General features: G+C 51.3%; 3 protein-coding genes and 1 pseudogene across 3 annotated transcripts; 2 read left to right on the plus strand and 2 right to left on the minus strand.

The window, feature by feature from the left end:
- Window positions 1-1,745: 1,745 nt before the first annotated feature.
- LOC123093787 (microtubule-associated protein RP/EB family member 1) lies at window positions 1,746-5,317 on the plus strand. Its single transcript, XM_044515839.1, has 6 exons — window positions 1,746-1,835; window positions 2,700-2,817; window positions 2,904-3,275; window positions 3,829-4,282; window positions 4,554-4,635; window positions 4,989-5,317. Exons 1-6 carry the CDS (start codon window positions 1,797-1,799, stop codon window positions 5,196-5,198), a joined length of 1,275 nt encoding a protein of 424 aa, XP_044371774.1. The 5' UTR covers window positions 1,746-1,796; the 3' UTR covers window positions 5,199-5,317.
- A 467-nt stretch (window positions 5,318-5,784) lies between these two features.
- Window positions 5,785-6,408, plus strand: LOC123093789 (uncharacterized). Its single transcript, XM_044515841.1, has one exon. The coding sequence runs from the start codon at window positions 5,883-5,885 to the stop codon at window positions 6,141-6,143; it is 261 nt and encodes an 86-aa protein (XP_044371776.1). The 5' UTR covers window positions 5,785-5,882; the 3' UTR covers window positions 6,144-6,408.
- Window positions 6,409-6,802: 394 nt separating this feature from the next.
- LOC123093788 (uncharacterized) lies at window positions 6,803-9,109 on the minus strand. The gene is made up of 4 exons (XM_044515840.1): window positions 8,711-9,109; window positions 8,264-8,555; window positions 7,408-8,085; window positions 6,803-7,337 (listed from the first exon to the last, which is right to left on the minus strand). The coding sequence occupies exons 1-4, from the start codon at window positions 8,971-8,973 to the stop codon at window positions 7,011-7,013; spliced, it is 1,560 nt and encodes a 519-aa protein (XP_044371775.1). The 5' UTR covers window positions 8,974-9,109; the 3' UTR covers window positions 6,803-7,010.
- Window positions 9,110-11,687: 2,578 nt separating this feature from the next.
- LOC123090321 (uncharacterized) lies at window positions 11,688-13,446 on the minus strand (annotated as a pseudogene).
- Window positions 13,447-14,715: the final 1,269 nt, after the last annotated feature.

A 14,715-nucleotide genomic window follows, 5' to 3' on the forward strand; every position in this document is an offset into this window, starting at 1 on the left:
GCGCTTCCCAGGCGACGGCGCAGCGGCGAACGGCTTCGGCCGCCGCCATCTTCACGAAGACGAGGCTCGCCTCCTTTACGAGGCCGAGTACCCGGTCCCGCCGGACATGCGGGTGCCCGGGACGTGGAGGATCAGCGCGGCCGGCGTGACGGTGCCCCCGGTACCGACCGGCGCGGCGCGGCGTGCGGAGATTGCACGCATCCGCTCGAACCGGCCGTTTGCAGCGAGGGAGGCGCCACGGTACGCCCCCGACAGCCCGCTCTGGGAACCTTACTTCCGCCGCCGTCAGGCCGAGCAGCTCGAGGCCACCAACGGCGTCGTGCCCTCCGGCAGGCTCAACGCCGCCGGCCGGCCTCTGTGGTGGGGCGTGCCCGGGCGCACGTTGGAGGTCGTCCTCGAGTACATCGAGGGCGGCAACACGCCGCGCCTGGAGTACCCCGCTCCCCCTTCCTTCTCACGCCGCCGGGGAAGCTCCTGAACCCCGAGGCGCATGGAGACCGGGGGGTCCTCCTCCTCGTCCGGCGGCTCGCCTTGCCTCCGCCCTGTCAAGCCGAAGCCCCAGGACACGCCGGTCAGCGCGCGCACCCGCAGCTCCGGCGGCGCCAACGCCTCTCCACCAACCGGCCGCTTCGTCCTCGCCGAGCCCAAGCCGGAGCCCGTCCTCCCCGCGGAGTACGAGGAGATAGCCGACGCGGCTTCTCCGACGAGGACGCCATGCGGTGGGCGCGGGACGACTACCTCCGCGACGAGATGGTCCGGTAGCGCCGGGCCCTGGAGGAGATCGCCGCCCGCAAGCGTGGGCGCGAGGACGAGCACGGCGTCGTGGTCCTCGACAGCGACGACGACGACGACGCCCCCGGACCGCCCAACCCGCCGCGCCAACCGGGGGAGGGATGCAGCAGGGACGGCGGAGGCGGCGACGACGACGACGACGATGATGACGACGACGGCGGTGACTACACGCGGTTCTACCGCCTCCTCGGCATGTAGAACCGCATGGGCGGGCGGCGAGGGAGACGGCGGGCGGTGAGGGAGACGGCGGGGGTAGCCCGCGGTAGTTTTTTTTCTTTTTTGTAAAATATGTTAAAGTTTGAATGAACTCGCCGATGTTTACGTTAAATTTGAGTTGTTTTTGCGCCGTGTTTGACTTTTTCGACTAACCCTGGGCGTCGTGACTGAGGAGCATCACGCCCCAAGTGCGCGGTTTAGCGCCGGTGCGTCCCGGGGGCGTTTTTTTGCCCCTCCTGGGGGCCAACGGCTGGAGATGCCCTTAATCAAGCGAGTCTTGAGAGAATGAGATGCGATTGACAAAGTCACCAGCAGAGCAAACAAATGCAAATGCCCGGAGAAGAGGGGGAGCGGATGAGGATCCCGCGAGCGAGCGAGCGAGTCGTGCTCGTGTGCTGACAAACACAAGCGCGCGCATGGATTCAACACGGGAGAACGGGAAAAGGATCCAACCGCACTCCCGATTCTCCTCGCAATCCTCCAAAACCCAAACGCAATCCCTCCCATTCTCCTCTCCTCTCCTCTCCTCGCATGTCTTAATCGCCTAGTAGATTGATTAGGATTTACAGGGATCGTGGGAGGCAAATTGTTTTGTTAATCAAGCAGGCTTGATTCACTAATCACCCCCACCGGCCACCACCCACCACTCGCACGCTCGCACGTCCCCACTCCACGCTCGTTAATTAAGCTTCCCCTCCCCTTCTTCTCCCCACTCCTCTCGCCCAGCCCAACCGGGACCCCCAACCAACCCCCCCACCGTTGCCGTTGCAGAGCCCGCCACGCCGCCCATGGACTACGAGCGCATCCACGACCCGCCCCACCGCCAGGTTCGTTCGCCGTCTCCCCCCCTCCCCGCCGCCGGTTTGCTTTCCTTCTCATTCGGATCGGATCTTCTCGTGCTGCTCGCCATGGTTTCTTGCGGTACTGCTTCCTCCCTGCTCCTCCCATGGCGGGAACGATTGGGTGCCTTGGCTGCCGCTTCTGGCGTTACGCGCGGTTTGCAGGGCATTGGCAGTTCGGCGCCAGCCTTCTTGGCTCGATTCGGCGATTTCGCTCCTTATCCGTAGCATAGGATTCCCTCGTCGCGCAGTTCGTGGGTAGCCATCGCGAGGTTCCCGCCGCTAGCCCTACCTCGTGAGATTCCTTCGTCGCGCAGTTCTGTATCCTTCTTTTAACGACCAGTTCTTGGAAAGCAGGCAGGCATATGCCTGCCCGCCGTCGCTGAATTCCATGCGCTTTCCAGCGACTGGTCCACATTTGACTGACTGTTCCCCTGCGTCGCCCGGCCTCTGTTCTTCTCCCCTTCTTCCCCCAAATCCACCCTGCATTCTTGGCGTTTCCGCCCCGAATTCGACGCTCGCTTTGCTGAAAAGCTGCCGCTTTCACTATCATGTTCAGTCGATGCTACTGCTCTGCTCTGTTTTGTCTTGAATTCGGCGACGATGTCAGTAATATGCGCCGTTGCTTTCAGCGGGTGCCTGTGGACGCACGGGATTGGGACGGGTCTTGGCCATTCGGGCGCACGATTTTCTAAAAAGCTGGCGATCCTTTTGTCTCCGTTCTCCCGCGATTCCGTCAAATTTGGCAATTTCTCGGTTCAATTCGCCGCGGAAAGCGCTCTACAAAACGGTCCCGATCCCTTCTTTCAGTCTCGCTGAATTCCTCTGCTCTTTCTGTCTTCTGCAATGCAGTCAGGCGGATTCTCCCCGGCCAAGCTGCGAGCCATGCTTCTCGGGCTGGAGAAGCACCAGCACTCCGGCGAGGACACCTCGCCCGAGGCCAACGACTCCGGCGAGCTCGACGACCGGAGTAAGTCCTACTTACACTTCATCAAATAGTATCATCTACAGTTTACTGAACACTAACTCTTTGGGTACCAATGATCGTGTCCACAGGGAGCCTGGAATGCTCCACCTCCACCGAGATGTCCAGCAACAGCGGCCACAGATCAAGGAACCGGGCTCCGGACGACGACAGCTTCGACTCCGAGAGCAGCTCTTCAGGGCCGACCACGGTGAAAAGGCCTGCGGCGGTTTCTTCTCTGCTGCCGCCTTTCTCTAGACCGACGCCGTCGAAGTGGGACGACGCCGAGAAGTGGATTTCGAGCCCGACGGCGAACCGTACTGGCCGTGTGATGAGCGCCGCCGGGTTTGCGCCGAAGAAGATGACATTTGCTTTACCTGAGCACGGTGCCTGCCCACCGGCCGCTGCTAAGGTGGTCGCCGAGGTGCCGAGAAACACCGGAACCTTGACTGGTAATTCAGTTGGTAAGTAAGGTTTTGTCATTCTTTTGATGTTTTGATCTTGTCTTACTCTGTTTTACTACTTGATAACGACTGTGATGTGATCATGAGCTGAAAAATGCTTCTGTGGACACTTCAGAGCAATATGTTTGCTTCATGTGTCTGAAATATCCTAAGATGTGTGTCTGAACTTTGGAGGTTCAACTAGCATGTTTCATGATTGTTTATGATGCAGCATGCTGAACTGAGTCAAGGATTGTTTGGAAGTGTTTGCGCGGCAAATTTGAAGTTGTTATTGTCAGCTGAATCGGGGACAAGTAGAGCATAACATCATGATACATCAGTTGGTGGTGCGAAAAGGCCTGGCTCTGATGTTATCATTGTAGTAGGCCTGATGTTTCCTTTAACAGAAAAGCCAATCTGCCATTATTCACCACTTATTTTCTCTTTATTCAGCAAACAGTTCCAAGTGGGGTTTCCAGCTAAACCAGAAAGGAAATCTGTTATCTCTGTTTTTGTTTTGTTGATACAGTTATAATGTGCTGCTGACTTTGTTTTGGGTAATCTATATTTGCAGGTTCCACGCAGCCCGTTTTACTCAAACCTGCAGAAACTGCCCCAATAGTCGAGGAACCAGAACATGTAATTCGGTCTGTCTCGATGAGAGATATGGGAACAGAAATGACTCCGATTGCCAGCCAGGAGCCCTCTCGGACTGGGACTCCGATAATAGCATCCAGCCCTACCTCCACTAGGACACCAACTCCTAACCGGAGTGTAGAATTTGGTGTCGGTACAATTGATTCCAGCAAGATGGGCATGTCTGAGGAGGAGCTACAGTTGAATACCAGGAAGGAAATTATGGATCTCGGCGAACGGCTGGGCAAGACGACTATAGCTGCATGGGCAAGCAAGGAAGAGAGGGCTACGGCAAATTTCGCAAATGTTCCAGCTGATAAGGCTCTAGAAATCGACAGAGAGACCCGTGCTGCAGACTGGCAGGAGGCAGAGAAAGCAAAGTATCTTGCAAGGTATATTTTCTCCTTCTTCACTATCTGCTAACGCTAATGGATACTAGCTAAACTGTAATGTAACAATCCTCAACTCAGTACTGAGTTAAGCTTGCAGTGATGACATTCTGGTCAGGTCATTTGGTAGAAGTATACACATGTGCAAAGAGATAGACGCCATCTAGCTTGACCCATTTGAAGATTTGCACACTTGTATATATCATCTTGATTGCGCATTTCCCCCCGTAACGAGATTGATAATTAATCATCTATATTCATGCAATTCTTGTAGGTTTCAGAGGGAAGAGGTAAAGATCCAAGCTTGGGAAAATCACCAGAGAGCAAAAATTGAAGCTGAAATGAAGAGCATAGAGGTATATCATGAGATGTTGACTAAATATTGATATTAGCACTTGCGCTTGGAGTATAAATGGAAGGAGTTTAACGAAGTGTTACTTGATGATCTGATACAACTGAAACCTCTAATATGAAGCACATCGTGCAATTTCGTAGGTCTGATCTGTAATCACTGACACTACAGCATAGAAGCACAGCTTAGTTTCTCTGAATTTCTGAAAAAACTGTTTAGTTCCTCTGAATTAACATATGAAACCATCTCTAAATAGAACTGTACGGCTCATAGCTGATAGCCAAATAGATTGCAAGAAAACTGAGAGAAAAGTCAAGCGTTCAGCATCTAAAGAAATCACTTTCCTCTGAATCGCAGGCGAAGATGGAAAGAAAGCGAGCTCACGAGCACGACAGGCTTGCTCGGAAGCTGGCGTCAGCGAGGCGCAGAGCAGAGGCGAAGAGGGAGGCCGCGGAGGCGAGGAGGAGCCAAGAAGCGGAGCGAACGGATGAGCAGGCGGCGCAGATCCGTAAGACCGGGCACATACCTTCCTCATTCTCTTGCTGGTGCTGGTGCTGGTGCCTATGATAAATCTCATGCCTCCGAGCATATGGTAGAAATGTTTCTCCTGAAAACGCCCATTGTAAAAATGCTACTGGCTCATCTTTTACCAGCAAGGAATGCAAAGTGTGTCGCCGTTTTCGTCCTCTCGAATTTGCCAGATCGGATAATATCTGCCTCTTCATCATTTACATCGCGAATTAAAACCTTGCCATGACCGCCTTTCGCGAGGAAAATCGACATTATATTTATAGCCATTGGAAATCCAGTTTTAATTAAGAAGGATAGTAAAAATAATATACAATCCTTCGTATAAAAAGGAAAAATGATATCCCATTACAGTACTACTTTTTTTGATGAAAAAATGTACTACTAGTACATTAATAATGTAGGGAAAAAATAGCACGGCGCCATTAATTTCTTATGAGGATCTAGATAATAATGGTGGAATTAGTGAGCGGTTCGTGATGCCCCATGCGTCCGCCTCGGCCGCATCGGACGGCTGGGAATCACTCCTTGCCAAAATAGGATAATATTTATCCAAAAAAAAACCTTCCCGTTCTGTCTTGTGTCTCCACGGGCGGGTTGGATCCAAGTGTCCAGTATAAATAAAACGGCTACGAGAAATCTCTCTCTCTCTCTCTCTGACTCTGTCTCTCTCGCCGCGATCGACCCAAACCCTAACGCGAACGAGCGGATCGGCCGATCGGGATGATGGAGGCGCCGTCGTCGCTGGAGCAGCGGGTGCCGGCGGAGGAGCGGCACTGGATCGAGCGGGTGGCGCGGTTCGTGGCGCGGGACCGGGACGGGGACCTGGCGGAGGCGCTGCTGCTGCGGCTGCTGAGGATCACGCGCAACGGCCGGCGCTGGGGGTTCCTGGCCAACGACCACCCGCTGCACCCCTACTACCTCCAGCAGAAGGTCTCCGAGCAGTGCCGCATCCTCCGCCCCCGCCACGCCGCCGACCGCTGACCGCCCCCCCTCCGCCGCGCGGCTGCATGCATGCATGCATCTTGCCGCCTCTGCTCTGTTGTTAATTTTCCTTTTTCTTTTTCGTCGTCACATCACATTTTTTTTTGTAGGATTGTAGTAGTATGTGATTAATTAATGACGTGCCGTCGTTGTGAGATCGGCTGAGGATTCAAAGGAGGCAGCCGCTGGTTCTAATAAGAAATAACACTGTATTAGGCCAGATGGTTTCTTTTTGGATAAGATTGATGATTGATTATGTGCTTAATTAACTGTTTCCGAAAAAAAAGGTGTGCTAACTCACTACCGGACTCGCCGCCTATGCCGTCGGCTGACTCTCTATGCTGGGAAAGGCTGGGATAATGTCAGTGGCCTGGGCTCCAAGCTTCACTGGGGTTTGCCTGAGCCCAGTTTCTGTAGGCCGCTTCAATTTTTTTTTTGAGATGCTGAATTCTGTTTCTGCCTTTGCTAGTCCCTTTTTTGTCTTCGCAAATTGGATTAATATGACATAATGTGGTTTATTTTTTGTGTGTTCAATTATTATGTTCTATAATACCTCCAACATTGCTTGGTTGAGATGCATTTGCAGTCTTACTGACCAACATGCCGATTACGGCTTCTCGCCGCGGTTCCGTCTTCCATCCGAAGGAGAAACCACCACGAACAGAAGTTCCCCTGCATTCAGGCAACTAACAAGTTTTTCAAGCAGACTGGACAGACAGATCATTACAGGAGAGCAAGGCACCATCCACCACTGTCAAATTACAGGACAGACAGAACACACTGCTACTACCACCAGGCACCAGAACTTACTGAACAGCGGCAAAACGATTGCACGACCAGGCATCATACCAAACGGTCGTAGTCTTCCTAGTCGTTTGATTCACGAAATTCGAGGGCGATGCTACATTTGCTGACAAGATTGTATTCGGCAGCGGTGCACGAATCCTCCAAAATTTTGATACCATAGAACAATTCATGACGAAGACCTTCTGGAATGGGCACCTGATCCTTGATCCTGCTCTTGACGGTGGCAATGGTGTCGAATCTCGAAACCTCCACGGTTATGATCTTACCTGCAGGGAACTCCACAGAGATCTGCATTTTTTGCAGGGAGGAGTGTTCCTCCAGCCTGTTATTGAACACGTCGGTCAGCGGTGTCCTCGAGGTAAGCATGGCTTGCAGCAGCTGAACAGCCTGCAAGACAACAAATTAAATCTGGATCTAGTAATTGTTCTGCACAATTCTAGGCTTCTAGCTACCTTACCTCTGGTTTCCCGATGGTGATCTCCATCTCGACAACGTTAGCGTTGTCTCGCCTGCACCAGTGCTTCGCCACGGACATCCCGGAGGCCTGGTGCAGCAGTAGATCATCGTCCACCACATAGTTTCGGTCTTCGACCAGGTCATGACAACAGCCAGCACACCAGCTATATGGTACCAGACCCATGAAGTTTTCCGGTTCCACTTGGTGTTCTTTGAGAGTGGCGCACTTAGGGCGCACGCTGAACGGGCTAAGGGGTGGATTCAGCAAAGTCTCAGCGGGCTTCCCACCTGTTATGAAGCCTGCTGCGTCGAGTTGGACGACACTGATGTACAGATTGTCGAAGCCACCACCATTGCCCAGAGGAGAGGTGACGCCATTATCATACATGTTCTTGATCACACAGCCCAGTGGGTAAGCCAAGAAACCAAGGAGCAGATCAACAAACTCATGCTTGCATTCAGCATACATCACCTTTTTCTTTTGCCCGTCATAGAAAAGCTTGATCTTGCATTCTAGTGTAGCATGAGGTCCGGAATCTTCATTGGGAGCTACTACGATTTTCTTGTTGTTGCTCGGTTTCACTGTGGCAAGAGCATCATGATCACTGGTTCCCATGGGCAGAAAAATATCGGTGAATATCGTATCGGATGACAGAGAAGCCTTCAGCATGGCTACAACCTAAAATAAGGATCCAAGTTAGTGGAGAAAACGAATTGATGAGTGAACGGCCCTTTTTTTTTCGGAAAAGGAAGGTTTCACCACCGGCCTCTGCATCATACGATGCACACAATTAAAGTTCAAAGCACGCAAAAATTACAATGAAAAAGAGAGCGGAGCTCGAAATAAGCAGTGCTACCTCCGTCCAGCCGATGCACACTTCCAGCTCCTCAAAGTCATTGAGGATGGCACCAGGGCCGAAGTTGCGAGCCAGCGACTGCATGGTCCTGGTGGATGCTGGCATGATTGTCAAGTCATCGCTGACCATAAACTGTTCTTTACACCTCACGAACATGCCAGACCCAGAGCTCGCTTTGTTGTAGACATGCACAAGTCTAGCCATGACTTGCCAACACCTGCAGAAATCGCCATCTACCTGTAGGTTCGGCTGGTTCTTGACAAACGTATCATGAGAATCGCAGAAACTGCTCCTGAGGATGGCATGGCACGGTAAGATGTAAGTAAATTTTAACAAAACCAAGGATTCAAGGTCAAGAAAATGAATTAAGAATAACTATCATGTATTCATGTACTAATCCGTATCCGTAATTTCATATAGAGAAGAGAGGGAAGAGAAGATGCGTACCCTCCAAACTCATGGGCGGTCGAAGGCGTGAGAAGCATGCCATGGCAGGCCTCAACCTTGAGCAGCTTACCTCCGGTGAGGCGGCTGACGCTGTCGCAGAGGTTGGAGAGGCATCCCGGTGATGACGCCGCACAGAACTTGACGGCAGAGAGCGGGAGCGTGAGGAAGCTGAGGAGGACGTCGACGAAGTCGGAGCCGGCATCAGCGAACAGCACGCGGTTGCGTGACCTGTCCACGGCGAGCTTGATCTTGATGGAGTCCATAGGTGCAGACTATTCGCACAAGTTCAGAGGACGTCCGTCCAAGAACGACGCAATGGATTTGCAGGTGGTCGAAATCTGTGGAGACTGGATTTGGGTGTTGGGGATCGATGGTACAGTAAAGCAGAGGGGCCAATTTGGAGGCTTTTGTCCCCAATTCCAGAGCTCCTTTACTCCGAGCGAGTGCGATTACACTGAGGCTCCTTTACTCTTTATCCTTTACTGCTTTTCACTATTTTTGCTCTACTATATGGTTTAGTCCATCCACAGCTATATCTTCACTTATTCAGAGATTGATGCAAAGATTAAAATTGCGGGAGACCTCTCCCAACAGCTGAGTGAATAGTATAAAACTACCATTTTTCCGGTTAGGGTTTCATAAAACCATTATATTTTCGTTTGTCGCAGATACCTACCAAATGTGTGGTTAGTTGTTTCAAAAAATCCAAATGGCCGAGTGGTTAACATTTGATTAGGTTTATGACAACTGGGGCCCGCTCATCATGTCCAAATGGCAAAAAATGTCAACGCCACCGGTGAACTATTGTGGGGCCGCGTCTTAGGTCTTTCCCTATTCTCGTCCCTCCCTCTCTCATCTCTATCTCTTCGCTGCACAGGGAGCCGCCGCCCACCGGGAATTCTTCGACACCGCCAGGAACTTGCGCAAACACTGTAGCGCCGAGATTTCGTTTGGTACCTCCCTCAGACCTTGTTGAAAAACCCGTCCACTGAGCCCACATCGCTAGCACAACCTTACTAGGACCACTCTCCATTACCCACACAACCAAGGAGATCAATAAACCGCCACGAGGCTCGCCCGAGAGCTGTCCGAATAGTGTTTGACTAGTTCACCATCCCAGACCGTACCGTTGCCCATGGTTCCAAATGCCCCCATGCGGGGACACACGAGATCACCATCTCCGCTGCCAGGAGAGCCAACATGACTAGCAACCATGGATACAGGACCACCACCACCCAAGAGTTGGACGTCTTCCACTCCGAGTGTCAAGGAGACACCTCCTCGCCGGGGAAGAACCCGCCAAGCCATAGCCTTTAGCAACACAAGGGTAAAGAATGATGAACACCTCTTAGCCTCCTCCTGGAGGGGGCAACCGCACCACCGCAGCATGCTCCGCACAAGGGCTCCCCTATTGAGTATCCAGCCTCGGAGCTATATCTATCCTAGGGATGCTTTGCCTACATGGGATGACATTGAGCCGCGTCGACAACTCCATGTGGATCAGATCTAAACCACCGAGCCTCTTATCAGCAGGCGAGGGGGCGCCTGACACCATGGAAATGAGTAGCTGCCGGAGGGAGCCTCGCCGCCGCCCTCCTCGTGCTACACGGGCTTGCCCAATGACAACGAGGGCATGATGGAGAGAGGAAGGGGTGGTTTGGGCCTAGGGTTAGCGGCCACCCTTGTCTCTCCGGTCAAAGCATGCTTCATTTAGCTCATTGAAGTCAATTATGCCTAAAAGAGTTCGTGTTGCTGTTCTTTCATATGAATCCACCTTTTCCAGACACCCCAACATCTAATATTTTGATAACTCATTCCCTGTTTAGGAACCATGAATTTTATTCTGGACACTCATCCCCCCTTCTCTTGTTCCGTCGATTCCTTTAATTATACTCCGGCGTTAACTGAACAAACTCTTGATGTTCTTCACAAATTATATATTTAAAAAATATTGTGGTTTTCTTCTTGCGTGTTGCATTATCCTAGATCTCCAACACTACGAGATGCATTTCCAGTTCTTTCAAAACTATAGAACGGCCATGTGGCAGTTGCTTTGCCGACACTTACGTGTAAGCCAAGTGTATTTTGTGGAATATGCCGAGATTTCTGTTTATGCCGAGAGTTGTTTTGTAGGTACTCAGCGTGCTAAGCCGAGGGCCCTGCATTTGCCGGAGTAATGCTACATCAATGGTTTTTTTTACAGGGTTTCACGCCCTGGTTGACGTGGACCATTAGAATTAAGGATTGGGGGAGGAAGGGCCCACACCCCCTGAAAATCAAGGAGGCAGAGAGATTTGTTAGAAGGTTGCCCTGTAAAATGCCCGTAATCATCCGTGCGTCTAGCATTTTCGCATTTGCGTGTATATTTTGGATCATACTCGGCTTACACTGGGGTAAGTTGAGTACTTGATAAATTACACGCGGCTTATGCCGTAACATTAGGCAACACATGTTTTTCCTATAGTGTTTTCTTGATATTCCTTCTTTTTTTTGCAGTTAACTAAACAATTTGTTCCCTCGCAAAAAAAAAACTAAACAATTTGTTGATGTTCTTCACAAACTATATATTTGCAAAATATTGTGGTTTTCTTCTTGCGTGTTGCATTATTTTAGATCCCCAACACTACGGGATGCGTTTCCAGTTCTTCCAAAATTCTAAAAAAAACATTGAAAGAAGAAACACTCCCACAGAAGCGTTTTTTCTTTGAAAAAAAAAAACCAACATCGCCTACGAGCTTAGTTACCAGGTCAATCATATCTCGGACACCCTCGCAGAAGCTTATATAGTTACAGAAAGCAGAAACACCCTCACAGAGCGCCCTACTAGCACTCACATCTCGGACACCTGATCGTCTGTAATCGCACTAGCTGACTGACCATCACAGGAGAGTCCATACCACGTAGCCGTGACTGGATGGAAAGGAGCTAGATGCCCAGAACAAGTACCAGACTTCGTCGCGGCCGTCTGTATAATGTATCATTTCTTGTAGAATTCGCAGGTGACGGTACATTCTCTGACGAGGTTGCATTCGGCAACGGTGCACCGGTCTTTCAGATATCTGCTACCGTAGACCAACTCATGACGACATCCTGCTGGAATGGACACCTTATCCTTGATCCTGCTCTTGACAGTGGCAATGGTGTCGGCTCTCGCAACCTCCACGGTTATCGTCTTACCCCTGGGGATCCTAGCGAATATTTGCATCTTCTTGGAGAAATGATCCTCCAGCCTGTCGAAGAATACGTCGGTGAGCACCGACTTCGAAGTAAGCACGGCTCGCAGCAGCGCAACTGCCTGCAAGACCACCAAAATTATTAATAGAAACCCTAGCAAACTGAATTACAAAATGTTAGTTTGGCAATACTAGTTCACAAGCTAGAGTACCTCCGGCTTCCCGATGGTAAAGTCCATCTCCACTACCATAGCCTTGTTTCTCCCACACCAATGCTTCATCAGAGACACGGCAGAGGCCTGATGTATAAGTAGATCATCGCCTACGACGTACTTCCGGTCCTCCACAAGCTCAGGATGGCAGCAACAATATGTGAGCTCTGGCACCGTGTCTTTCCGGCAGTGGCAATCTAGCGGCCGACACAGGACGTTGCTGAAAATGTCGAACGGTTTAAGGCTTGGATCCAGCAAATTAATCTTGGGGATGATACCTGTTAAGCACCCAGCATCGTCGAGATCGATGACGTTGCGGTAAAGACTGTCCAAGAACCTGCCAAGATGGCAAGTGCCGACTCCCGTGTGCTTGATCACACAACTCACTGGGTAAGTCAAGAAACCGAGGAGCAGGTCCACGAACCTTCTTCTCACTGGTGTCGTAGAAGATCTTGATCTTGCTTTCTGGTGAAGAACCTGCAGAATGTTGATCGGACGGTAGAATTTTCTGACCGATGATAGGTTTCAAATTATCAGTCCTTTTTGATAGGAATGCATCAGTGAGTACGGTATCTGAAGAAAGGGAGGCCTTCAGCATGAATAAAACCTAAATCAAAAGCAAGTGCAGAGTATTAGAAAACAAATGACTCTGCTACAATCCAAACAAAAACAACGTCGTATATACTAACCGATCATCTTACCCTCTGCCAGTCGACGCTAGCTAGGATCACCTCAAAGTCATGGCCGATTCCATCAGAATCGAACGCCTGAGCCAGTGACTGCATGCTGCTGGTGGATGCCAGTTTGATTGTCATGTCATCACTGATCACAAACCGTTCTTTGCCACTTACAAACGCCTCTCTGATGCCTGCTTGGTTGTAGACATGCAGGAGTCTGGCCATGGCTACGCAACATTTGGAGCCCTTGATAAGGACTTCGTTGCAGTAACTGTTAGCTGACTTGTAGAGCCTGACAATGAGATTTAGTCAAGTAAAAATCAAGAAGAATAAGTGAAAGCGTACTCAGATTGTACGGAGTAGCATATACTCCTGGGGGTAATGCTCCAGAAGTAGTTATAAACATACTTGAACTCATCGGTATGAGCAGGGGTGAGAAGCATGCCATGGCAGGCCTCAACCTTCAGCAGCCTACTGTTCCTGAGGCGCTCTACGCTGTCACAGAGGTTGGAGAGGCATCCTGGCGATGGCGCGCCTGCTGAGCAGGACTGGATGGCGGAGAGGGGAAGCGTGAGGAAGCTAAGGAGCACGTCGACAAAGTCGGAGCCGGCGTCGGCGAACAACACACGGTTGCAGGATCTGTCCACGGCGAGCTTGATGTTGATGGCGGCCATAGTTCAGGTGGAGTCCAAGGGGCGAGGTGAGGACATTCCGGTGGCCTACTACGGCTTGTTTTAAAACCGAGGAGAAGGAAATCTCGCACGCACGCATGGGGAACTGATCAGCAAGTGATTAAAGTGCCTTCGGAATATGGAGAGGTAGTAATTCACGGTGCTCGTCGAATCCGATGAGGCCAAAGCTTTAAAATGCGAACAAACCGACCGTTGTACACACTTGGCTCTAGCGTGCCAACCGTCTCGCGCTGCGGTCTCACCACACTTCTTTGCTTCTTTTTGATCCATTTGATGAAAACAATTTTTTTTCTACGGAGCATATGCACGTGTCGGTCAGCCACTGTCATAGGATGTACCACAAACTTCACAATGTTTGTAGCAATGCCATGGAACTTGGTGCCATGAAGCCACGATGGAGTACAATATGTCTCCAGCTTTTTTTAGAGAAAAGGCTAAGGCCGCGCCCGAGAAAGGCCCGAACCAAGTCCGACTTTGAATTAACAAAGCCATCAAGCGGCCAGGATTATAAGGGTGATGACATTACAACGGGAAGAAAGAGAGAAAACGGCGCAAGATACAAGGTGCTGGGTCACCTTACAACCAAACGGCAAGACAAGCGGAACGAGAAAAACAGAGGAAGGAGTCGCCAACATCGGAGGGCAGCCTCGAAGCCCACTCCACGAAGATCAAAGCACGGTCGCCATGCCATCCGCCTGCCACCGAAAGAGGGCCACTACCCTCTCGCCCTGGCTCGAAGGGCGCCGAACCGTCAGAAGGCAAAGCGCTCACCACGAGTTTGGATGAGCAACGATGACCGAGTTGGCAAGGTGGAGGAGATCGAAGGGCCGCAAGCATATGCATGCCCTTCCACGACCTCTCGGACCGCCACAGCCAGACCGCACAAGCGCAAGCAAAAACGCGTCACCGTATGACAAAGGTTGGCATAGACGAACGTATTGCCGGCGAAGATGAAGAAGAGCGTGAAACACCATTAGCCATCCCAATCCCTGCAGCAGAGTGCCCACATCACACCTGTGTCCCCCAGACGATGCCTCCAAGAAGGGTAGCGACGACGCAACACTGCCGCCGTACACAAGCGGAACAGAGTTTTCACCCATAGCAAAGTACGAGGGTAGGAGGTAGGAGGGGACTTTGACAAGGCGTCAAAGGCGTCGCCAACATCGTGGCCTCTACCGACAACGAAGGATCCCCCCCTCCCGGTCGCCCTCCACAACACCTGACTCCTAGGCCAAAGAGGTCCACTTGGAC

This window comes from Triticum aestivum, chromosome 4B, assembly GCF_018294505.1.
Source record: "Triticum aestivum cultivar Chinese Spring chromosome 4B, IWGSC CS RefSeq v2.1, whole genome shotgun sequence".
Lineage (NCBI taxonomy): Eukaryota > Viridiplantae > Streptophyta > Magnoliopsida > Poales > Poaceae > Triticum > Triticum aestivum.